General features: G+C 47.6%; 1 protein-coding gene across 9 annotated transcripts; it reads left to right on the forward strand.

The window, feature by feature from the left end:
- Nucleotides 1-15,427: 15,427 nt before the first annotated feature.
- ZNF7 (zinc finger protein 7) lies at nt 15,428-26,569 on the forward strand. 9 transcript variants are annotated; one of them, XM_037802387.1, is made up of 5 exons: nt 15,428-15,511; nt 16,846-16,886; nt 17,250-17,376; nt 21,060-21,185; nt 24,685-26,569. In XM_037802387.1, the coding sequence occupies exons 2-5, from the start codon at nt 16,884-16,886 to the stop codon at nt 26,508-26,510; spliced, it is 2,082 nt and encodes a 693-aa protein (XP_037658315.1). In that variant the 5' UTR covers nt 15,428-15,511; nt 16,846-16,883; the 3' UTR covers nt 26,511-26,569. The 9 variants fall into 9 exon arrangements, with proteins under 9 accessions (XP_037658315.1, XP_037658316.1, XP_037658321.1 ...); XM_037802388.1 differs by lacking the exon at nt 15,428-15,511 and adding an exon at nt 15,522-15,968; XM_037802393.1 differs by lacking the exons at nt 15,428-15,511; nt 24,685-26,569 and adding exons at nt 15,977-16,751; nt 20,734-20,824 and having other exon boundaries at nt 16,843-16,886; nt 21,060-21,105.

Genomic DNA, 26,569 nt, shown 5'->3' on the forward strand with positions numbered 1-26,569 from the left:
CCACTGGGAGCGGACGATGGAAGTTCTGCATTTGGTACTTTTCCTGGACTCTCGCCTGTGCTCTCTTCCCTGGTGTCCTTTCCCTGCAATGAGCTGAAGCCTGTGAGTGTAATGGCTTTCATGGGCTCTGTGAGAACTTTAGAGAATTACTGAGTCTTGGGAACTCCAACCTTGTAATCGGTGTCAGAAGTGAGGACAGTCTTGTGGATTGTGCTCCCTCCGACTCAACGCCACATTCCTGCTCTCTGCAGGGGACATGAGTTGTACTCCCTCCCCAAGGGTAGGCCCTGCACCCCATACCTCCACTCGGTTCCTTGTCTTCTCCCCCATCCCATCCTTGTGCCCTCCCAGTGGTGGTGGAATGCTGATGGTGACTTAGGAACCATCCTTGGCACCATTGATGTTGCTGACTCTGCCTCCAGTCATCAGGAGAGCAGGAAACACCACCCAAGTGCAGCCTGATGGAAATTCACAGCTTCCTTGCGGCTAGCTGCTTGGGTCCAGCAGTTAATAACAAGCTGGCTGCTTATATACAACATAATTTAGGAAAAGGACCTGTCACCAGGTGCTTCAGTCCTCAGGGACTTACTGACTACAAAGCCAAAAGTAAAGAGGATTTGGGAAATTCTGTGTGAAACATGAGTGGGGAGAACTGACCCTGAGATTTCTCTGCCCTGGCACAAGGTCATGGAGGCACACACAGCTTCTGGGGGAAACGATGTCCCCAGGAAGGGCCATGAGGATGGGGACTTATTGTGGGTGGGACCTTTTGATTAGGTTGTTTTTGTAGAGATGTGATCCACCCAACTGTGGGTGAGACCTTTTGATTAGATTATTTCCAAGGAGGTGTGACACCGCCCATTCAGGATGGGTCTTGATTAGTTCACTGGAGTCCTTAAGAGAGCTGAGAGCCCACACAGACCCAGACACTTGAGACACTGGGAGATGCATACAGAAAGATGTCTGGAAATGCTAAGCTAAGAGATGAAGCCCAGAGTTTTCCCCAGAGGAGCCAAGAGAGGACCCCCAGATGCTTAGAGAGAAACAAGCAAGGATGCACAGGAGCTGAGAGAGAGAAGCTAAGACAGACAGAAGCCCAGAGACATTTTGAAGAAAGCCATTTTGAAACGCAACCCAGGAGCAAAGGACCAGTGGATGCTAGCCATGTGCCTGCCCAGCTGACCGAGGTGTTCTGGATGCCATCAGCCTTTCTTCATTGAAGGTATCCTCTTGTTGATGCCTTACTTTGGACACTTTAATGGCCTTAGAACTGTAGATTTGCAACCTAATAAATCCCCTTCATAAAAGCCAATCCATTTTTGGTATTTTGCATAATGGCAGCTCTAGCAAACCGGAACACCAGATAAACCAGGCTCCCTCTGTTGTACTTCTCTTCCACTGAATCTAGTGGGTAAGTGGAGACAGACCCAAATCCTTGGGTCAGAGTCACCATATTCCCTATGGGATCTCTTTTGCTCCTCTTCCATGCAACCAGGTGAGCAAAAGAATGCAGAGATTTCCCCTGGATGACTCTGCAGCTCTTAGATCCTTCATCCATTCAGTTACACATTAGCAGATTCCAGGGTTTGGATGGCAGCAACAGGGTGGCGGGAAGTCCCCTTTGAGCTTCAGGCCCAAGCCCTGCAAGCAAGTCCCACTTTATCAGAGCTCTGCACCGGGGTGTCAGGTGCTGACCTAGTTTGTAACAAGGTGGAACTTTATTGACACACCTGCCTTTGGGAATCTCAAGGGAAAAGAAGTGATTCTCAAGGTGGCATCCTAGCAGGAGGTAATACCCTAAAATATCCCCTAAACTTTACCTTTTCCTCAACAACTCACAGGAAGGACTTCCCATGTGCTGAGCACAGGTCCAAACACTGTAACAGCCTTCCTTATTTAACCTGTGTGACCCCTTAGAAAATATGTGCTATTATCTAGAGAAGTTACCTTATTTGCTCAAGGTCACTCAGATTGTGAGCAGCAGAGCAGGACTCACATCCAAGGTCTGACTGGTTTAAAGCCCTTGCTCTCAACCACTAAGAGCTACCCCACCATCTGGGCCCCCAGCTCAACTTCACTGAGTTTTCAGCTATGTTGGATAGACTAGGTGAAAAATGAAGCTTCACTACATATAAACACACCATCAACCAAAGACAAAGTTTTATTTAACAGCCAGGCTATTGCCAAAGGCCATGGATGGCTCGTGGTTAAGAAGGCTTTAATAACTTTGCAGGAAATTCTAAATGGAAATAGATTTTTCCCTCAGGGTTACTATAATCAAATACAAAGTTGGCAAGTCTAATTTAAGCTTTGGACCATTCTTAAGATTCTCTGGTCTTTAACATTTGCTAAAAGTGTCTGATGTGGCAGAAGAAGAGAATGGATTTTTGTTATTGCTGTGTAGTTTTGTTGGAGGGTAGGATATAGAGGCAATAGGGAAGGGCACTGAGACAGAACTTGGAAGAGGGAACAAGGTGGGAGTGGAGTGGGAACCTGGTGGGATACTACAATCCAGGGAACTGATCCCAGGGATGTATTCCAAGAAGGGAGAGGCCTGGTGAAGCACCCCAAAGGGAACTGTGAGTGCCCGAGGGCTACAACAACTTGAATCAACACAACCTAACTGCCCAGCCTTCACTTGACTGTGAAGCCTCTGCCTCCTTTGGTAGCAGAGAACTCTGCTCAGAGACTCCTCAGGGGTGTCACCCCTTCTTTGCACAAGACTTTGCTTGGGTTCTGCCCAATTACTCATATGTGCTCTTCTCCCAATGCCACCAGAACTTTCAGATTCAAAGGGAAGGTGACCCTGAAGTAGGTGTAAGGTGGTAGCAGAGAAATTCCCACACCTGTATTTAGGCTTGCTAAATTGGCCAAGTTGAAGTCCTCTGAGCTGAGGCCATGAGATTGATACCTGTCACAGGTTCATCTCTTTACACCTCAAACCTGTGATCTCCATTAGAAAAGGCCTGAGACTTATCAGGTCTGATTCAGTCAGTTTGGGCTCCATCAAGTGACCTCCCACTCAATTAAGAGTATAGGGACAGACAATAGTTTAAAAATAAAGTTCACTCAGGACAATAATTCACCTTTAACACATTTTTACTAAAGGAGCATTTAAGGTAACAGGAACATGTTTACAGTGTAAAAATTAATTGATACATTATCAAGCCTGGGAGCCCCCACTCCTCCAGATGCAGCTGGACATGAGATCAGAGAGCTCCCCCTTGTCTCAGGTACAGAGTATTTATAGCACTTCTGATTTAGAGCACATTCAGTTAAGTCATATTCTATTTTTACATTTGAACTATAAGTGGTGAATGATGGATGGTGAACCACGCAGGGTGAACCATGAGTAAATCAAGATCAAAGGAGGGTACTCACAGCTTCATCAGAGATTCAAACTTAACCTTGAATGTCTGCAAGAGTTTACTGAAAATATTTCTAAGTAAGCTATGACTTCTGTAAGAGCAATATAACATACTTTTTACTTATACAAAAACTAAAAATTAGAAGAGAGATTACTATTACTTATCTTAAACTTATTACTATAGTTTTCTTATTTCATTCAATAGTTACTTTAGCAATTACATCATGTCCCTCATTTTCTCCTTTTTAACTTGGGCAAGTTTAGCTTCTCCCTCAGAACAATCTTCTAAAATAGGGCTCAAAGGATATGAATCATCTGTCTCAGTTATTATACTAAGGCCTTTCCACTTTTTTATCATTTGGAAATTGTATTTGTGTGTTTTGGGGTGAAAGTTCTGTTAAATATGCTTCTATATCAGAAGGAATAACTGGTTCTTTACTATCAGAACAGAAAGCTCCAGGAGGTCTATGAGAGCAGCATCTGATCCTTACCTGGAGGGAAGGAGGCAGCATCTTCATTACGAGATTCCTCAGTGGAGATATTATCCTGCAACACACCACTACCACATTTCCAGGAAATATTGACACTTTTCCCAGGATAATCCTGGGGTCTCTCTCACGCATGAATTCCCTGGGATGCAATAACCATGAGCACCATCTTAGCTTTTGTTTTTCCATATTCAAGAGATTTAAAGGTGTTCCTTTAACATCAACTCTTTCAGGATGAAGCCTCTGGTCTTTATGACTACAGGCTTTCCCATAGTTCAGACATTTATTGGGTTTCTCTCCAAAGTGAATGCTCTCCTGCTGGGTTAGCAATGAACTTTGAATGAAGCATTTTCCACACTCATGACAGTGGTAGGGTTTCCCCCCAGGCAAGAGCTCCGACTAAAGCTTTGCCACACTCAACACCCATAGGGTTTCTCCTAGTGTGAATTCTCCAAAGCTGAAAATGTTTGCGTTCCAACTAAAAACTTTGCCACAGTCCTTACATTTGTAAGATTTCTCACCTGTAGGAGTATTCTGATGTTGAATGAATCATGAACTCCAACCAAAGTCCCTCCCACATCCATAACATTCATGGGGTTTCTTGCCAGTATGAATTCTCTGGTGCTGAATAAGATTCGCTCTCTGACTGAAGCCTTTTGAGCATTCACTCCATTTACAGTTTTTTTCCTCCTCTATGTGTACTCTGATGTCAAATAAGTAGTGAACTTTGAGCAAAGACTTTCCCACATTTATGGCATTGATGGAGTTTCTCTCCAGTGTGAGTCCTCTGGTGTCTAACAGGTTGTTAGTTTAGGCTGAAGGCTTTCCCACATTCATCACATTATTCCAGTATGAATAGTCTGATGCCGAATAAAGGCTGAGCTCCAAAAGAGGCTTTTATTCCACCTTTATGACATTGATAGAGTTTCTCCCTAGTATGAATTCTCTGATGCACCATAAGAAGTAAGCCCTATTTAAAGGTCTTACAACACTGGTTACATCTGTAGTTCTCTCTTGTGTGAATTATCTCCTGTTTAACAAGATCTGCTCTGTGACTGAAGGATTTGCCATATTCAAACCATTTTTATAGGTTTTCTCTCCTCTATGGAGTCTCCTTGATGATTAAGGTTTGAGCTCAGATGAGGCATTTCCCATATCCATCGCATGTGTAAGGATTCTCTCCACTATGGATTTTCAGATGTAAACCCTAATTACAGACTTGTGGCTTTATTCTACACTATTGAATTCCACAAGCTTTCTATCAATTCTCTGACATAAAATAAATCTAAACTGTGCTTGAAGATTTCCCCACATATAAGTATATATGGGGATATACAATGGGGATTTATTAACTTACAATTTACAGTTCTTAGACTGTGAAAATGTCCAACTCATGGCATCAACAGGATGGTACCTGGACTCTCTTTTCTATACAATTTCTTTGATATCTAACAAGTCTTGAATCCAGACTGAAATTTATCTCAAATTTATTGCATTCCTGGGTTGTATCTCCTCTGCATTTTCTTGAAGGCCATGATCAATTGGCCAAGATACTTCTCCAGAGAAAAGGATCCCCTTGAAATTAGCTAAGTTGAGTTTCCCTCTGAAGTCCCTTCGTATTTATAAGTTTCTCTGACACAAAGATCCTGAGAAATAGCTTTTAGGATAATTTCTATTAATACTCCTAATTCCATACCTTCACACATTGTTTTTCATAAAACTGTTCATTTTCAACTTGCATCTCAGAAACTGAAAAATAAACAAATATAAAACATTGCCTGCTTTCTTTACTGAAAAAAAAAAAAAAGAAACTGTAAAGCGGAAATAAGAGCACTGACATTCAAGTCTAAGAGCATTACCTTTGTAAAAGCTCTTTGAACAGGGTTTAGTGCACATTCTGCACTGCTGGCCTCATGGAACACCTCTGAAAAGACAGACAAGTAACTGAGAACAATGGCTGCCCCTGGGAGGGCAAGTGGGTGGCAGAGACAGGGGCTGCAAGGAAGACTTTTTTCTGTGTACCCTTTTTACATTTTCCAATGTTACTATGTAAGGGTACCACCTGTCAGAAATATAGTATTTTCATTTTTAAAGTAAACAAGGTTAAATTTTATGAAAATTAATAAAAATTGGTGTGGTGGTTTGAAGCTGTTATGTACCCCAGTAAAGGCCATGTTCTTTTAATCTGTTCCTGTGTGTGCAGACCTATTGTGGGTGGGACCTGTTGATTAGGTTATTTCAATTGAGATGTGACCAGACCATTCAAGGTGGGTCTTAATCTCCTTAATGGAGTCCTTTATAAGAGGATAAAGGACACACAGAAAAACCCCAGAGAGCTCAGAGAAGACCCCAGAGAAGCTGAAAGATGAAATTAAGAGAAGCTTATAGAGAAAAGCCCCAGAGAAGCTAGAAGAGGTCCCACAGAGGCTCAGAGGAGGCCACTGGAACTAGAAGCTGAAAGCAATGAAACCTGGGAGCAAAGGATTAGCAGATGCCAGCCATGTGCCTTCCCATGTGACAGAAGTGTCCCAGATGCCAGCAGCCTGTCTTCAGAGTCCAGGTATCATCCTGTTGATGCCATGAGTTGGACATTTTCACAGTCTAAGAACTGTAAATTGTAAGTTAATAAATCCCCATTGTAAAACCCAACCCATTTCTGGTATATTGCATTCCAGTGGCTTTAGCAAACAGAAACAGATTTTGATACTGAGAATTGGGGCACTGCAAGATGCAAATACCAAAAATTCTGGAGCACCTTTATAAATGGGTATGAGGAAGATTCTGAAAAAATTGTGAGGAGCTTGATAGATAAGGCCTGGATTGCTCTGAAGAGACTGTTGGTAGAAATATGGATGCTAAAGGTACTTCCAATGAGGACTTAAACAGAAATGATGAGTGTGTCATTGCAAACTGGAACAAAGACAATCCTTGTTTGAAAGTGGCAGAGAATTTGGCAAATTGAGTCTTAGTGTAGGATGGAAGGCAGAATTTGAAAGTGATGAACTTGGATATTTAGCTGAGGAAATTTCCAAACTAAACGTGGAAAATGCAGCCTGGATTCTCCTTGCAGCTTATAGTAAAATGCGAGAGGAAAGGGATATGCTGAGAGCCAAATTCCTGGGTACAAAGGAACCAGAAATTGATGGTTTGGAAAGTTCTGAGCTTCTGGAAAGTGAGTCCCCAGAGAATAGTTTCCCATGTGATGATTTAATTGAATATGGAAACAGTCAGCCATTCAGATCAAGTCAGGATTGGAGATGGAGTTATCAAGAAAGGATTTGTGGAAAGTCCTATTGTCTGATGGTTGTGACTTCAAAACCAGTAAGTTTGTTTTGAGATCTGTATGAATGGAACCACTGCCAGTCTGGACTAAAAGAGACAGAAAGGGGACAGATTTAAGGAAAAATGACTTCAAACACAGAACCATGGAAGCTTAGGTCTGAAGCAACTATGCGTCAGGCCAGGAGAGCAGACCCACCCATGTAGGCTGAGAGGGTGAGTGTGCCCTGCAACTTGCCTCCGTCCTGTTGTTCAGGAAGAATGTTACCACCCCAGAGCTCTCAGATGCCCGGGGGACTGAGGAGAGCTTGGCCATGCCACTGTTCAGGAGGAGGACTGCTGCCCTGGGCTTCAGAGAGGGTGGAGCACATTCCCAGGGGACTGGGCAGAGTCTGGCTGCCACCCCCTGTTCTGAGGGGGCTGAGCCTGTTCCTGGAGATGGCGGAGTCTGACCCCACCCCAATGCTTGAGGAGGGTGGGGCCTAGACTTTGGCTTCTAACCCAGTGATTGAAGAGGGTGGAGCCAAGAGCACGGCCTCTCCCCCAGTGTTTGTAGAGGGCAGGGCCACTGCATGAGCCTTTGGAAAGAATGGGGCTGCTGCCCTATCAAGCCCCAAGGAGAAGACAGCATCCTAGAGATGACTCAACACCTGGGAATCTAATGAAGTATGTCCTGCAGGTTTTGGGAACTGTTCCAGTGACCTCTGTTTTCCATTCTGCTTCTCCCTATGGAAATGGAAATGATCACTCTATGACTGTCCTTCCTTTGTATATTGGAGGCAAATAACTTGCTATGAGTTTCACAGGTCCATAGCCTAAGGGGAACTTTGCCCCAGGACAGACCACATCTGTAACTGATTTTGATGAGACTTTGTACTTAATACTGCAAATTGAAATGATTTAAGCCTTTGTGATATTGTGATGGAATGAATATATTTTTTATTTTTTAATTCAGTTTTATTGAGATATATTCACATACCATGCAGTCACTTACAGTGTACAATCAATTGTTCACAGAACCATTGTATAGCTGTGCTTCCTCACCACAATCAATTTTAGAACATTTTCATTCCTCCAACAATGAATGTATTTTGCATATGGAAAGAACATATCTTTTTGGAGTCCAAAGGGAGGACTGTGGTGGCTTGGAGCTGTTATGTACCCCAGAAAAGACTGTGTTCTTTTAAACCATTCCTGTGGGGGCAGACCTGTTGTGGGTGGGACCTTTTGATTAGGTTATTTCAACTGAGACGTGACCCACCCCATTCAAGGTGGGTCTTAATCCTTTTACTGGAGTTCTTTATGAGAGGATAAAGGACAAGCAAAAAGCCCCACAGAGCTCAGAGAAGCCCCAGAGAAGCAAGAGATGAAATTAACAGAAGCTCACAGAGAAAAGCCCCAGAGAAGCTAAGAGAGGCCCCACAGAGGCTCAGAGAGGAGGCCACTGGAACCAGGAGTGAAAGCAACAAAACCCAGGAGCAAAGGGGAAGCAGACACTGGCATGTGCCTTCCCATGAGACATTTCTGGTATGTTGCATCCCGGCAGCTCTAGCAAACCCAAACAACTCATTTAAAAACCTAAAAGGGTAGAAGGCAAAGGTCATGCAAGCAGGAGATGCACTGGTAAGAAAAGCAGGAGATATGCCCAAAACTGAGCAAGTGAGTGCCGGAGAGGGGCAAAGACCCCCACGATAGCGAAGAAGGGGCAACGGGAGCTCCTCTCTCGGCATGGCCCACAGCAGTCACCTCCGGGGTGCTCTGAGTGGTGCATGGAGAAGGCTTACAATCCCCTCCAGGAGGCCTGTCACCCCTTCCACGCACACCGGCAGAGAGAGAGCGTGGTCCTCAAGGCTCCATCCCCTCCCAGTTAACCCCCGACCTTCAGCCATTTGCCCTCTGAGAATTTTCGGCTCACACAGCAGACTCCATCACAGCTCTAAGCAAGCACTGGACCTCCCTGGGTCCCCTTTTGTCTTCTAGGCCCAGCCTGGGCCTTTCCCTGCAGCACCTCCTCACAGTCCATCCCTCCCAGAGCCTCCAGAATGCAGCCAGAGCCCCCAGCCCGCGACCCTCACTGTAAAGCCGAACAACACTTCACTGGCCAGTGCCGAAACTCTTTTAAGTCATTTTGCTGCTTAGAAAGTAGATGTTTCCCAAAACTCTCCACCAAAGACAGGCAGAATCGAAAGGTACCCCGTGGGGACTGAGGATGAAACCTTGAATAAACTGCAGTGTGACATGTTTCTTTCTGTCAATCTCATGCAATTTTGCATTCTACCCCATAATATATCCTTGACTGTTTTCACAGAATCAAAGGTAGTTTTGTTTTACAAAAATCTTCCCGTGACATTGACACTTTGGCAGCCGTGCGCTGCTGAGAGGGGGCGTCGTGGCCTCCTGCCCCACCCTGGAGAGCACTGATGTGGAAGGACCTTCTCGCCCGCCTTGTGGACACAGCCTTGACCTGCACACCTCCCGCCTCTGGCTGCTTCTGAAGCATCTGGGCCGCTCTCATCAGGAAGTTCTATCTGGGGCAGCGTCTGGTTCTCGGGTTGTTCAACGTTCTGTAAGAGCTGTGCTTATTTCTGAGGAGCCACCACCAGCCAGAATGGCCTCCCTGTAACTGCAGGATGACGGCTCAGAGATTTCCTGGTGCTCCTGGGCTTGGTGCTGCCTGTAAACGGAGTCACCAGTCACGCTGCTGCCTTTGCCCTAAGCTTGAAAGTTTGGGGAGCTTCAGGGAAGAACATCAGAGCAGCTATACTGCGTCCTGGTTGACCTTCCGCCGTCCAGTGCCCACCAACCATGCCCCAGGCCCCTCAGGACAGGCGGCCGTCTCCGCCCGTCCTCCTGAGGAGGAAGAGACCATGCAGCCAAATTCTCTTCACTTCCCTCCTATGACCTCCAACAGCCCCCACACAAGCCCACAGAAACCTCTGCATTTTCACCTGTTTCCTCTTCTCTTCCTAAAACCACCCCCTTTGCTCTTGACTCCACTGTCCCTGTGTCCCTGCGTCCCTGCTCCGTCGGCTGTCCCGGCTCCCACCTCCACCAGGCCCAGTGTCCCCTCAGCACTGCCAACGTGACTTGTTCATCTCTCCTTTCGCGACACAGGTCTAAGAAGAGCAGCCCGTGCTTATTTTCCCACACTGTTCCTTGATTTCTACGAGGCATCTGACAAAGTCACAATGTCTTTATGTGCAGAGAAACGTGGAACGCAGCCCTGCACAGCACTCACCCTCTCCACTGACCTTTGTGCAGCCCTGCAAGGAGGGCGGCCTGCTGGGCCCAGGCCTAGCACCCCGCAGAGATAACCGCAGGGAACCCTGACAGCCCCAGGGGCAGGCACCGCTGTGACCATCCCAACCAGCACGTGAGGACGCAGAGACGGAGGGACAGAGGCCTGTGCAGGGCAACCCCCCATTCTGGGGGATGACAGTGGGACGAGGAGGAGGACGAGACTACAAAGAGGACCCCGGGCTTGCTTCAGGACCGTCCTCAGCCCTGATCTGCTCAGTAACTGTCATCATTTACCCAGGTGAAGACTCAGAAAGTTCCCATTGCCCAAATCTGCAGATGAGGAGAAACCTGGGAGCAGAGCGAGAGAGCACGGATAATCACTAGGATTCCACACTATGCCAATCGGGCAGGAAGGTTGCTCCAAGTCAGCACAGCGAGCGGAACTGCGTGCTCACTGCTCAGCAGCTGCCGCGCTGAGCCCTTCACACACACCACTGCCTTCCATCCTCACCCAGCCCTATCAGGCGAGTATGACTTTCATCTCATTTTACAGGGGAGGAAATTAAAACTCAGGAGACGTAAGTCAACTGTCCCAGGGCCACACAGCCCTGCTGTGCAGAGCTGATTCCAACCCTGAAGCTCAGTACCAGTGTGGGCAGTGGTTTAGAGTTACAGCACCCCAGCTCTGCCCACCCCCCAGCCTTGGCCTTAGTGCCACCCAACAGCTCACACACCCACCTATGTGGATTTGGGCCACTGCTATATCCACTGTTACTCGTACATACATGGCTTTCAAAAGTGCTTGCTGCATTGGGGACTACTAGTTTAGTAGGCCGAGCCCTTGGTCTTGGCACTTGCCCTTGTGAAGCTTTTTGCTGCAAAGGAGAGGCTAAACCTACTTATGATGGTGCCTAAGGGTTACCCTCAGAGAACACCTTTTGTTGCTCAGATGTGGCCTCTCTCGCTAAGCCCACTCAGCAGGTGAACTTACTGCCCTCCCCCCACGTGGGACATGACTCCTAGGTGTTGCTGGGGGTGACGCAGAAATTAAGATTAGAGACAAAAATATCTTTGAGAGCAGGGGACACACTGCCTGTCGGGTGAGTGTGTGAGTCCCCTTTCCAAGACCCTTTTTATCATGCTTTAAGGGTACAGCAATGCTTTACTGTGCACGTAGACATTTTCACATGGTTGTTTACATCTGTCTGCAAAATGGGTCTTATCTTATTCTCGAGGACAATAACAGAAAACCCGTTCCCCAGCTGCATTCTCACGTCCACGCATACTTCAACGAGATGTGCTGTGACAGTGCTCTATCTCGGCAGGAGCCCAGCATTCCAGGCCCCCGCCTCAAGTATGTGGGAAGGAGAGGAGAAACTTCAGGCTCTGTTTTCCACACCTAGGGATGTATGAAAATGTTCAAAAATTGATTGTGGAGATGAATGCACAACTGTATGATAATACTGTGAACTACTGATTGTATGCTTGGGTGACTGAATGGAATGTGAATATATTTCAATAAAATTACATTTTAAAAAAAGCACTTGCTGAATGTACGAAGATTTCTGCATTTAGACTGAAAAAGTAACAGGCAGTGGATTCAAGCTGAAGACAGACCAAAATGGGCAGCAGCGCATGAAGCTCCCCACAGTCCACATGAAGAGAACACGCTTCCAGCAAAAGGCAGCCTGGGCTCCAGGGTCAGTGTGTTCGGCTACAGTGAGACTCTGTTTTGGTTTGCTAAAGCTGCTGGGACGCAACATACCAGAAATGGGTTGGCTTTTACAGTGGGGATTTATTAACTTACGATTTACAGTTCTAAGACCCTGAAACTATCCAACTCACGGCATCAACAAGACGATGCCTGGACTCTGACGACAGGCTGCTGGCATCCGGGACTCACCGCTGTCACCTGGGAAGGCGCATGGCGGCATCTGCTGGACCTGCACTCCTGGGTTTTGTTGCTTTCAGCTTCTGGTTCCAGTGGCCTTCTCTCTCGGCTTGCAGGTCCTCTCTTGGCTTCTCCAGGGCTTTTCTCTCTGTGACCTTCTGGTTTCATCTCTCAGCTTCTCTGAGCTCTCTGGGAGTTTTCTGTGTGTCCTTTATCCTCTTATAAAGGACTCCAGTAAGGGGATTAAGATCTACCTTGAATGGGGTGGGTCACAACTCAAGTGAAACAACCTAATCAAGAGGTCCTACCCACAACAGGTCTGCACCCACAGGGATGGATTAAAAGAACATGGCCTTTTCCAGGGTACATAACAGCTCCAAACCACCACAGACTCCCAGTAAAATGTGACATTAACCTTGTGAGAATTGACTAGCAAAGCCCATACTGCATGGCTGACCCTCCTGAAACTCCACGAGGGACAGTCCACTCTGTGGTCAAAGGAGAACAGCTCAGAAATCTGATCAATGCTGCTGGCACCCTCCCTGATGAGACACAGAGCAAGGACAACCTGCTCCCTCCTGCAGTGGCAGTGGCCTGGCCACATCCTCACTGCCACAGACACCTGCAGGGGACAGCATCCAGTGACCTGCAATGTGCCAGCCTTGTGGGGGCGTGGGGGCTCCTGTCACGTGTTCGTCTCTACGTGTCAAACCCGTGATCTCTGTTAGAAAAGGCTGAAGCCTCATCAGGTCTGATTCAGTGGTTTTGTGCTTCATCAAGTGACCCCCCACTCAAATAAGATTCTAGGGACAGACAATAATTGAAAAATAAAGAGCACTCAAGACAAGAATTCAACTTCAACACATTTGTACTAAAAGGAGCATTTAAGGTAAAAGGAACAAGTTTATAATGTAAAAATTACTTTATACATTACCAAGCCTGGGAGCCCCTACTCCTCCAGACGCAGCTGCACATGAGATCAGAGAGCTCCCCCTTGTCTCAGTTACAGAGAATTTATAGCTTCTTGATTTAGAGTAACCATAATTAAGTCATATTCTATTTTTACATTAAATGATGCTTTGTGAACACTAATGACTCACAAAGCAAAACATCTTGATCCACAAGTGGTTCAAAGGAGGGTATCCACGTTGTTAGAGACTTAGCCTTGAATGCCCATAAAACTCTACTGATAATATTTTTACTAATTAAGCTATGATTTCTGTAAGAGCAATATAACATAATTTTACTTGTATAAAGACTAAAAATTAGAAAAGAGATTTCTATTACTTGTTTCTAACTTGTTAATATAGTTTTATTCATTTTATTCTATTGATTAGTTTGGCCATCACATCATATTGATAAACATACATTTGATTGGACTATATTCAACCTTGCTACATTATTTATGATTTCTCTATGATTAAAGTAACAGCTGCAGCCCATCCTGTTCTCACAGAGAACCAGGTGATTACATGTTATCTATCTAAGAAGGTTGAGAAGCTGTTCTGCTTTCTTGAAAATATTCACAGTTCTTTTAACTGTTTAGCTTCTTCAGTATAATTTTCTAATATGGGACTTGAAGGGTATGAATCATCTGTCCCAGTTATTATAGTGAGGCCTTTCCACTTTTCATCATTTGGAAATTGTACTTGAGTGTTTTTAGGTAAAAATTCTGTTAAATATGCTTCTGTATCAGAAGGAATAGCTGGTTCTTCACTATGAGAACGGAAAGCATCAGGTGGTCTATGAGAGCAGCGTGGAGAGAAAGAGGCCGCGTCCTCATCATCAGATTCCTCAGTAGAGAGATTATCCTGTGACATTCCCTTCCTTGGGCAGAGACTCAGAGGTGGGGGACGTGGCTGAGCCTGGGCTGCTGACCCTCCCCACACCAGTGCCCAGTCTCTGACCTGAGCACAAATGGAAGGTGGCAAATCGGTCACACTGGGCCGGCATGCTGGGTCCTAGAGGGCTCCAGGGGCTTCTGCAGATGGCCTCTCAGCTCTCTGCTTCCCCAGCACAGATGTCCATGAGTTCTCTGCAAGAGACAGAAGAGGGGCTGTATCCTGTGTCACCTGCTGGGACCTCTCCTTGGGTTAGTTACCCCTGCTTCTCTGGGAGCTCTGGCTATTTGCCCTTCCAGGAAGCGACACATGCAAAAGGGGACAAAACCCAGGGACCATCACTTCAGTTGCTGAAGCCTCTTGTACTGTGTCAGCTCCAGACCCTGAGGTCATCCACCCAGGTGATGCCTTGCCTTCCTGTCAGCCCTGAGGCTCACATTGCCTTCCCACAGCTCCAGGAACACAAAAGTCCAGGTTAACCCTGGACTAGGGTCTGAGCATCAAAAGCCCCAGAGAAGTCACCTAGGGCTTCTCTCCTCTGGGATGACAGCACATCCAGCGCCTGCCTGAGGAAGGATGGATGGATCAGAAGCCCCTCGGCAGGGCCGCCCACCCTCTTGGACACCCTGAAGGCCAAGATGGGCTTCCACGTCGTTTGTCCCTGCCTTTCCCCTGCAACACCAGCTACCCCAATTCTTTAGAACCTAAAAAGGGTTGTCTAAAGTGTGCGTAAGAGTGCCCACCAGAGTGACCTCTTGGCTCCTTTTGGAATCTCTCTGCCACTGAAGCTCATTTCATTTCCTTTCACATCCCCCTTTTGGTCAAGAAGATGTTCTCCGTCCCACGATGCCAGGTCTGCATTCCTCCCCGGGAGTCATATTCTACGTTGCCAGGGAGATTCACTCCCCTGGGTATCTGATCCCACGTAGCGGGGAGGGCAGTGATTTCACCTTTCAAGTTGGCTTAGCCAGAGAGAGAGGCCACATCTGAGCAACAAAGAGGCATTCGGGAGGAGGCTCTTAGGCACACAACATGTGTTTTTTGATTCAGAGAAGCTGACGGGTTGTGCCGTGCCGGGAACCCGGTCGGATGTGGGGAACCAACGTCTCCGGACGGCCAGGGCGACCCGGGATCCCGCCCCGGCCTCGCGCTGGTGGGCTCCTGCAGACGCGGGGCGGGGTCCAGCCTGCCAGGGCTCTGGCCCCGCCCCCAAGGCTCTGAGCTCCTCCCCTGGCTCTGGCTCCGCCCCGTCCTCTGTGCCCGGGCGGCGGGATGGGAAACCACAGAGACGGCCACCCTTCCAGCGGCCCAGAGCAGCCGGAAGTCCGTAGGGCGGGGGCGGGCGTCCGAGGCCCGTTTCCGCCGTCGTCGAGCGCTCGCGAGCCTCTGGCGCTCCTCTGGGAGGGTGAGTCGGGGCGGCGGGCGCGGTGGCCAGTCCGAGGGATCCGCTGCTTCCCGCCCTCGGGCTTAGTGGCCGCCGGCCTCCCGGGCCTCCCACCCCCCGCGCGCCCTGGGCCTTTCCTCCCCGCCCGAGGACCCCCTTCTCCCATGTCCTCCCCCGGCTTTCCCCGGGCGCGGGCGGGCCTGGAGGGGCCCTGAGCGCCTGGCGGGGAGGTGGTCGGCTCCGGGGCCCTGAGGCCTGAGCTAGGCGGGCACCAGCCGCGGCCTTCATTTCACCCTGTCTTAGGGTCCTCTTTTCCTCACCTATTGCTTCTTGAAGGCCTAGAATTTGTGACGGTGCAAAAAGGGCGGAGTCTTGGGTGGAGTAGGCGGTTTCCACGCGCGTTTCTGTGCCTTTGAATTCTGGCTGCTGCACAGGGCCTGCCCCACTACTGCCCGGTGCTGGCGCCGCTTTCTGAGCTGTAAGCGCCCCAAGGAAGCCTCTTCTTACTCCTCATTCTGACCTCCCAAGGCTTTCCCGGGGGGGCCGGCCTGGGTCATTGGTTCCATTGAGGTGGGTGGTCCATATCATATCACAGCTCTGGAACTGGTGCAGTCTCGGTGTCCCTTTCAAGGATCTGATGGCTTTGGTGGGCGCTTTGGCTGGAGCCTGGAGTTTACGTAGTGTATGTGGGGGGGAGGGAGGAGTTCCTTGAGCTCTTCTGGTTCTGTGACTGGCCTCCACCTGCAGCTTTCTTGATTCCTGGAATTCCTGTACCCAGCCCTCCCTATAGCCCATCACTGTGGCTTCTGTCTACTGCAGCCTCCAGCTACTCCCTGCTTCCCCTGCTGCCTGTGATCTAGCCACACAGACTAAGTTCAACCCCAAGCCTCCTTGCTTCAGGCACTTTGCAGTGCTGTTCCTATTTCCTGGAGCACTTTCCCCATCTCCATCACCTTTGTTCAGCCTGTAGGTCTGATCACATCCTTAGGGAGGTGACACATCACACTAAGTCACCTTCCTGCTATAAATGCTGTCATAGTCCCCTGTACACACATGGTTACAGATTTGTGTTTATTTCTATGATTATTGAATCCTTTGCTCCAGACTGCTTTGTGAGGACAGAGTCGTTGTCCTTTTATTCACTCCCGTAGCTTTGGTTGAGTGCCTGCCATATGGCAACATTACATGTTTGTGGGGTGTCACACACACACAGGAAGATGAATGAGACCACGTCCCTGCCAGAGAACATCTGGAATTGGGGGTAAAGGAATGGAGAAAACAGTACCTGTTGATTATACTGGAAGTTGATGGTCTCCAGGGCCCTGATCTCTCTTTTCTTTCATAACTGTCAGCAGGGGTTGTGGCCAAGACACGTGGACGCCCACCCAGCCTCATGGTAGGAAACCTGATTGGGTTCTGCCCTTGTTCCGTGAGGCCCTCTGCCTCCATCCTACCCTACACCCTGGGCCCTGGGCCCAAACCCTGCAGGCATGCCCCCTTTGCTCCTATCCCTAAGAAAGCAAGCATACCCCTCTCCAGACCAACCCGAGGCTCTTGGGGGTGGAGGAGGGTCTGTGCCATAGACATGGGCTGGGTCCCCCCTCCCCTGGCCCCTGGCTGCCTTCCTCAGGATTTTAGTGCCAAAGGGGTTGCAACCACCTTGCCTCACCCTGTGGTACACCTGCATGAGAGGCCCTGTGGCTATGCAGAATGAGGCTGGCACCAGCTCTCCATGGGGTGCTGATGTGTGTTTTTGCAGGAGGCCGTGACGTTTGGTGATGTGGCTGTGCACTTCTCGCGGGAGGAGTGGCAGTGTCTGGACCCTGGCCAGAGAGCCCTCTACAGGGAGGTGATGCTGGAGAACCACAGCAGCGTGGCCGGGCTAGGTGAGGCTGTACCTTGGGACCCTCTTCCCATCACCAGTCAGCACCCAGCCCACCCAGGCCTGTACCAGGGGCTGGGGGTGCTCAGGCCCTCATGACCTAAGTGAGGCCTTGGCCTGTGAGTCCTTGTGCTCTGTGTGGCCACCCGCAGGGTGGGAGCTATGGTCCAGAGCTGGGCTGGCAGGGGTACCATGTGCCAGTCAGACCTGTGCTTTGCACATGACATGTGATGTAATCCCCATGGGGTGAGTGGAATTGTGGGAGCTAGTAAAGCCTCCTTTTTGGATAGGCTAATAAATTAATCTGAAGTAGCTTAGACAAAGGAAGAGAAATCATTGGCTCATGGGATCTGAGGAAATGGTTGTAGAACCAAATCAAGGGGCAGCAGAGATGTCCCTGGGACCACTGTGCGCAGATACACGGGACTATCAGATGCACTTCGCCTCGTCTGTCCTGCTGTCTTTCCCGTTCCCCCCTACCATCACCACCATAGGCAGCCACTTGGGTGTGCTTAATGTCTGCCTTTTTGTTTGTGTTCTGGCAAGATGTGCCTGTTGCTTGGAATGCTCAGGTAACCATCAAAAGGTGTCTTACCTGCTCTGCACTGCGCTGCTCCTGCCTGCCCCCGAGCCCTCTGCCCAGTTGGCTCTGTGGTCCCACGATCTTCCTGGCCCCTGAGAGTGTCTGGGCTGGAGGATCAGGTGGGGTTTCTAGGTTCTGGGGTAGGCAGGGAGGTCCTTGGTCTGTGGGTGCTTCCCAGGATGCTGATCCAGGCACCTCTCCTGGGATGAAGGGCCCTCCAGCACCCTTCCGTTTGGCCACATTGGCACCGGCCAGCTTGATAATGCTTTGCCACTCAAATAAGTGTAAAGGGGGAGCCTACTGTGGTTTGAGTTTGGATTTCTCTGGTTACTACTAAGCTTTTGACACTCTTGTTTCAAGCCTGCTGGTTTCTTCCGTAAAATGTCTGCTCAGAGCCTTTGTCCATTTTCTACTGAGGCTGCTGTTTCCTGTTGATTTGATGGTGTTCTTATATTATTCCTTATGTTAGGTTTAGTCAGATAATATGCAGATTGGTAAAACTCATCATTAGTTTGTGGACCATTAAGAAAGGTAGAATGCTGGCAATTATACTTCACCACAATATTTTCTTATATAAGTTTTTTTATTATACTTTTTAAAGTTCTCGTTTAGACTCGTTTAGGTGTTTGTTATGTGTCGCTCAAATAGAAAGGAAAAGGTACAAGAAATAAGTGGTTGGGGTTTTCCTGACATTTCTTCCCATGCTCTAGGGAGTTAGTTACACTTCGGGTCAGAGTGGTCTGTGTCTGCTTTTCCTCGTGACTGTGTCCTGCAGGCCACTGGGACATGAGGAGGCCACCTTTCTTAAGAGTGTTGAGGTTTCCTTTCTTCCAGTGTGGTTTGGTGCTTGAGCTTTCTTGCCCAGCTTCATCCCTTAGCACCTGTCCCACTTTCTCAGGCCTTGCAAACGTGCACTTCCTGATTTGCCAGTGTCTGGAATTGTGGTCCCTTCTCCAGCGGCACACAGTTTACTTCTCTAATCTCAAAGTTAGGACTGCTGCTCTTCTGCCGTGGCCTTCTGCTTATGTGGTAACTTCCTGCTTCTGTACCAAGTCTTGGGATATGCTTTTTGGAGGCATCGTAAGGAGTGGTTAAACTCACTGTGTTGCACCAACAATGCACATGACTCGACCAAAGCTGTGACATGAGCAGCTGTGACTGGATTCACACCTCTGCAGGCAAGGATGACAGCTGTGAGAAAACATCCATTCCAAGGTGCATCCCAAGTTCAGGGATACGAAAGTGTTATTTAAAAGCTTGTCTTAGAATACATCAAACATGATCATACCTCCGGGATTTTGTGAATTGTAAATATCTTCTTCCATTTCTTGTGTTAACTTCTTGATATCGGATTTTAATGTAATTGATTACCCCCTCCCCCCACCAAGGGTTGTGCCTTTGAAGTTTTATTTAAAAGTTCTTCCCTACTCCAGGTCATCAAGATGGCCTGCGTTTTCTCCTTTGAACTTTACAGTGTCTTCCACATTTTGATTGGGGATCCACATTGGTGTGTGGAGTTAGAGAGAATCTTCCCTACTCCAGGTCATCAAGATGACCTACGTTTTCTCCTTTGAACTTTACAGTGTGTCTTCCACATTTTGATTGGGGACCCACATTGGTGTGTGGAGTTAGAGAGAATCTTCCCTACTCCAGGTCATCAAGATGGCCTACGTTTTCTCCTTTGAACTTTACAGTGTCTTCCACATTTTGATTGGGGACCCACATTGGTGTGTGGAGTTAGAGAGAATCTTCCCTACTCCAGGTCATCAAGATGGCCTACGTTTTCTCCTTTGAACTTTACAGTGTCTTTCACATTTTGATTGGGGATCCACATTGGTGTGTGGAGTTAGAGAGAATACTGTTTTGTTTTTGCCTCCATGCTGAGCCATTTCCTGATCATCATCTACTGAGCAGTGCGTCCTTTTCCCATTGAGGAGTATGGATGTTTGTGTGCTCTGTGTTCGTCCCTGAATCTCTCTCATCGGCTAGTCCCTACTTCTCTTTTTCACTTGGTTTTGTAGTATCTCAACACCTGGCAGGGCAGGTCCCGTTTCTCGTCTTTTTAAAGGTCCACTTACCCCTTTATGGGTAATAGGATAAATCTTTCACATAATTTTTTTAAATTCAATTTTATTGAGATATTCACATACCATACTGTCATCCATGTTGTACAGTCAGTTGTTCACAGTACTATTAATATAGTTGTGCTTTCATCACCACAATTGATTTTTGAACATTTTAGTTACCATACACAAAAAAGAATAAGAAAAAAGTTGAAGTAAAAAAGAACACCCACAACATCCCATACCCTCCGTCTCTCCCTATTCATTTACTTTTTGTCCTCATTTTTCTATTCGTCTGTCCATACACTGTATAAAGGGAGTGGAAGCTACAAAGTTTTCATAATCACAGTCACACAGTGTAAGCTATATAGTTACACAATCGTCTTCAGGAATCAAGGCTACTGGGTTGCAGTTCAACAGTTTCAGGTATTTCCTTCCAGCTGTTCCAATACACTAAAACCTAAAAAGGGATGTTTATATAATTGCATAAGAATAACCTCCAGAGTGAGCCACAGCATGGGGGCTAGTGGTACCAGGAAGGTAGGTGGTGCCAAGCCCAGGTGGGCGCCAACAAGCTCCAGAAGGACTGCACCGGCCCCAGATGGGGAGGTGACCAGTGGGGACTTGCACCAAGCGCCTTCTGATTTAAAACATGCTTCATCAGTTTATTTTTGTGGTTGTTTTTGTCATGTCTTTAACCACCCCTTCCTTTTAGAGTGTTCCCGTTCCTGTGCTGAGGTGGCAGTCCTGTCTGCTGAGTGAAGCTGGCAGTGGGCCTGGCCTTCTCTCACCCCTGAGTCCTCAGGGTTAGAGCAGACTCTTTTGATGATGGGCCCCTTGGGGTAGTGGCCCTGCTGTGGACAGGGAAATGACTGGGAGTGCAGTTGTCCCTCGCTGTCCAGTCTCAGGGGCTGGCCTGATTTGGAGAGGGGGTACTTGTGTGCCCAAGCACCGCCCCCACCCCTTTACACCTGGAACCAGTGGGGAGGTTGAACACTGATGTACCCCACTATGCCAACACTCCGTCTCCTTCTCTGCCAGCCCCCACAGCAGGCTTCCTGGCCTTCAAGCCTGAGCTGATATCCCGGCTGGAACAGGGGCAGGAGCCGTGGGTTCTGGACCTGCAAGGAGCAGAAGGGAGAGAGATGCCAAGGACCTCCCAGACAGGTGAGACTCAGGCCCTGAGCCCTCAAGACAGCACTATACAGAACCCCACTAGGCAGGAGAGGATGAAGAGGGGTTCAGAGATACTGCACCTAAGACAGGGCCCCCAGTGCTGCTGTTGGGGGCGGGGCCGTGCAAGGTGTTGCTGCCTTGCAGCAGGAGGAGGCTGGAGGCCAACCCTGGAGGCGGATACCAGTGGCCACCCTTGGGGTCTCAGGCTGGGCTCTGGGCACATCATCAGGGAGGCAGCAGCAGACCTGTTGGAGGGAACAGACGAGTTGTGGGGTTCAAGACTGATCTGGAGAAAACAAGGACCCAAAACACCTGCATTTTGGCAGAGGGAATTTTATTTGAAGTCATACCATGTTTTGTTCAATTTTTCATTTTTACTAATACTTTATACTCATATAAGTGAAGCACATTTGTTGTTGAATTTGGCTCTTTGCAGCCTTCCCTTAGGCAACCATCCCCCTGATACAAACCCCCACCCAACAGCTCCCTCCAGAACTTCTCTGGACGCTGGTTGCCTCCAGGGGCGTTTGTTATACAAGGTGGTGTCCTTTCCTTAGCCCCTGTCAGAGATGCAGTTGCCTCCTGCCCTGTCCAAGTGCTTTGCTCTGAGGCCTCCCCATATTGCCTAGTTTCAGCCCTGAGATGGGTTTGCAGCCGTCTTAGTAGCAGACAGGAATACCCCTCTCCTCTGGCTGCCATGTCCACATGTCCCTACTGAAGCAGGGCAGGGCCTGGCCTGCAGAGATGCTGTCATCTTGTAGAGCCATCTGGACGTGTAGTAGGACAATCCAGAATTGTGAAAAGTGAGAGCTGTGCTCTTCCTTCCATACACACATCCCCATGGGGCTTGGCAGGGCCCAAAGGGACCTTTAAAACTTAGGCTCTGCTGATTCTGCTGCAGCTTCTTCACACACACACCCCTTGTTTACAGTGTAGGTGCCACAGCTAGCCGGTAAAGGCTGGGTCTGCTGTGAAGAGGAGAGGGTCGGGAGCCCCACCTCCCATAGGGGATTTTGACCACAGCCCCACCTGCCCTGCTCTACTGGCCTGGTCCCTGCCACCTTCTCTACTGCCTTCTTATTCAGACTCATTTCTCATCCTCTCTGGGAAGGGGGTAAAGCTATAAACAAGCCAGTCCCCAATTTTTTCAAGGTTGAAAAAGTGCACCATTGCAGGAAAGCAAAATTAGATGTTCATTGGGTTTATATGAAGTGGTACCTGTGATAAAGCAACAATGTAAAAAGTTTTCAGTGCAGACCTAGAGCTGCGGTCTACCACCCCTGGTGCTCACAGTGCAAAAGTTTGACATCTTAGATCAAAATATACACTAATATAAACTAGAATGTATGGAGAAAAAAATGCCCAGTCATGTCATTTGCACATGGCTGGTACAGGAAGTGAAACTCCAAGTTGCATATATCCATGGAAATAGATCAGTTAAGCCATGTTGGTCCCCAGTTGGGGAGGACGACTGGGTCTGCAGTGGTCCCCTCACTGTACCCTTGCCTACTTTCAAAACCCGTGCTGGGTGGTTCCTAGCATGCCTGGGAGAGACCTGTCCCAGAAAGAGTGGCCTCAGTCTGCCTTTGCTTTGTGGTAAGGACATGTGCCCTCTCTCTGAAGGAAAACCATTTCCATAATGAGATTTTTGTTTTTTAAATATATGCTTGCCTCTTCTCAGAGGTTATCCAAGGCTTGCTGGAGAAAAGTTTTTGTGCTCCAGGGAAGAAATGAGAACCTTGGGCTTAAATCACAGGCCTCTGAGGAACCACTGTGTCAGAGAAACTGGCCAGAGCCCAGCCTGAGTGGTGGGGCTGTTCTTGATAAGTAGAGACAGAAGGAAATAGGCTGTGCTGGTCTGTTGGGGGACAGAAGGATGTGAGGATATGTGTGAACTGAGGCATGACAACTCCAAGGGCTGTGGAGAACCAGTCAGTTGTAAAAGTCTGGCAGCAAAGAAGCAGGTCTGTAGCTGGTTCTATGTCAGGAGAGGTGGTGGCCACCAAAGTTGCATTACTGAGAGGACCAGATGACAGCAGTTGCAAGGTATTGTTTGACAGAAGAGAGCAGTTCTGGTTTCACGCTTCTTAGTTAGGAGGTAACAACTTTAAATCCTAATCTAAGCATCTTCTAGTTACAGGCAATCACCATGAGGGAGAAATTTCAGAATAGTCTAGTGGATTTGTGACTTACTAATACTTCAGTCAGCACTGCTTTGGGGTGCAGGTTACTTCATGTAACAGGAGGTCTGAGCTGGCAGAAGTTTGGGAGATAGATAGGCCTGGGTTCTGACTGATTCCCTCTTTAGTTGTATGACGTGGGCAAGCTGCTTAACCTCTTTGAGCCACAGTCTCCTTATCTGTGGAATGGGAATACTACTATTACTGACCTCATTGGGATGTTGTAAAGATTAATTGAGGCATACCCAGGAACTGTTCCTTATACATAAAAGATGCTTAGTAAATGGTAGCTTCTTTCCTCACAAAGAGACATTCCAGGATGGAGAGGGAGATTGCAAATCACATGAGACCCAGCCACTGAAGTTTAGGAGTAGGCCATGGTCCATGGTAGCAGAAACAGAGAGGTTGAAGCTCTTGTAACTAGGCTCCTGGATTTCACTGTAGGGATAGAGTTGAGCCAGTGTTGAGCAGAGATGGTCTCTGAGGTTGCACAGTAGGAAAGAAGCTGGCAATTATTTGGAGAGTCCAGAAGGAAAGTAGATAGCAGGAAGGCCTCATGGGGGACAGGTAGAAGTAGGTAGACCTCTTCAGAAACTTGAAGGCCAAAGGAAAGAGAAGTCAGTGTGGTTTAGTGGGATGTGGCTACTTGGAAGCTAAGGGGCAGGCTAGTGAGGGTTGTGATGAGGTGTAAGTTGAGAGGGAGTAGGTCTTGGAGGCAACTAGAGAGGAAGCATAGGGTTCAGGCCTGGGGTCATGGTCAGAGAACCCCACTTAAATGAGTAATTGTCACCAGGGCTGCTCAGATGGGGGTTGACCCCAAGTACCCAGCACTCTTTTGGGCATACCCCTTACAAATCTCCCTGTAGCTGTTCAGCCTCCGTCTTTCTCATTACCTCCTCATTCCCTCCTCCTTTCCTTCCTGCTCTCCCACTCCATCTGACATCTCTCACTTCCTTTGGGTGTTTGGACCTCTGACCTTAGTCTAATCCTTTCTCTTGGTAGAACTCCCACCCTCTTAGGCCTACTTTGGCTGTTTTCACTTTGCCTTCATTATAGGGTTCTCCTCACTTTAGCAGTCTGCTAGTACACAATGTATGCACTTAATCATTGACGAGTGAAGCCAGATTTTGAGAACCATCCAAGGTGTTGATTTCTTGTGTGTTTCCACTTGGGTATAGCTTGATGCAGTCTGTCATGGGAGGGGAACCCATTTCCCCCAGTGATGACCCACCCCCTCCCCACCCACCTCCAGTAGTCTTTTTCTTTGAGCACACAGAATAAGGAGTAATTCTATTTTCTGTTTATTTCAGGTTCCATGATTAAGACTGGTAATGAACAGGCTTGTGAAGACATGGATATTCTAAAACCAGAATCACTTGGAATGATGATCAAAATCCCCCTACAGGATTTTCCTCAAAGTTTTGGCTTTGGAGATACTGGGGAGTCTGAGTTCTGGTCAGACAGTAATTGGAGCAGTTCTCCTGGGCCAAAAATGATGAACTCTCTCTTCCACAAAAACTGTTTAAATAAAGGGACTGTGACTCACAAGAAGACCTTTACCAAGGAGAATTCCCAGAAATGTAATGACTTTGTGACCAGTGGCAGCCTGGATTGTAAATTTAGTAAAAATCAGAGAGATGCTATAGAAGAGATATCCCAGAATTGTGATATGTGTGGCAGATGTTTCAGATCCACTTCAGATATTGCTCTGCATTGGAAAATTAGTACACAGAAGAAACCTAACCAATGTCAAGATTGCCAAAAAAAATTGCCTCATTGCTTACAGGGGAAACTTCAAACTAATTGCCATGGAGATAAACCATATGAATGTGAGGAATGTGGAAAAGTCTTCAGGTTGTGCTCACAGCTTCATCAACATCAGAGAATCCACACTGGAGAGAAACCATTTAAATGCATTGAATGTGGAAAAGCCTTCCGCCTGAGCTCAAAACTTATTCAGCATCAAAGAATTCATACTGGAGAGAAACCATACAGGTGTGAGGAATGTGGAAAAGCCTTTGGTCAGAGCTCAAGCCTCATCCATCATCAGAGAATTCATACAGGAGAGAGGCCCTATGGTTGTCGTGAGTGTGGTAAAGCCTTCAGTCAACAATCACAGCTGATCAGGCATCAGCGAACTCACACTGGAGAGAGGCCCTACATGTGTAAGGAATGTGGGAAGGCCTTCAGCCAGAGCTCAACTTTAGCTCAACATCAGAGAATGCACACTGGGGAGAAATCTCAAATCTCAAGAACCTCAGATAATCCAAACCTTGTTGCACATCAAAGAATCCATGGTATAGAGAAACCATTTAAATGTGATGTGTGTGGGAAAGCTTTTAGGTGGAGCTCTCGCCTTAGTCAACATCAGCTAATTCATACTGGAGAAAAACCTTACAAATGTAACAAATGTACAAAAGCCTTTGGTTGTAGCTCACGGCTTATTCGCCATCAAAGAACTCACACTGGAGAAAAACCATTTAAATGTGATGAGTGTGGGAAAGGCTTTGTCCAGGGGTCACACCTTATTCAGCATCAGAGAATTCACACTGGAGAGAAACCTTATTCATGTAATGACTGTGGAAAAGCCTTTAGTCAGAGCTCCAGCCTAATTTACCATCAGAGGATCCATAAAGGAGAGAAGCCCTATGAATGCCTCGAATGCGGGAAAGCTTTCAGTATGAGTACACAACTTACAATACATCAAAGGATTCACACTGGAGAGAGACCGTATAAATGTAATGAATGTGGGAAAGCCTTCAGTCAGAATTCAACTCTTTTCCAACACCAGATCATTCATGCTGGAGTGAAACCCTATGAATGTAGTGAATGTGGGAAAGCATTTAGTCGGAGTTCCTATCTTATTGAACACCAGAGAATTCACACAAGAGCCCAGTGGTATTATGAATATGGGAATACCCTGGAAGGTTCAACCTTTGTGAGCCGTAAAAAGGTTAATACTGTAAAGAAACTGCATAAATGTAATGAATGTGAGAAAATATTCAGGTGGCGCTCACACCTAATTATACATCAGAGAATTCACACTGGAGAGAAACCTTATAAATGTAATGAATGTGGGAAAGCTTTTAATCGGAGTTCAAGACTTACTCAACATCAGAAAATTCACATGGAATAGACCATTTACATTTATAAATGTGTATAAATGTGAATAAATTTACAGCCTTGGTTATTTCA

The sequence above is a fragment of the Choloepus didactylus genome, chromosome 14, assembly GCF_015220235.1.
Source record: "Choloepus didactylus isolate mChoDid1 chromosome 14, mChoDid1.pri, whole genome shotgun sequence".
Lineage (NCBI taxonomy): Eukaryota > Metazoa > Chordata > Mammalia > Pilosa > Megalonychidae > Choloepus > Choloepus didactylus.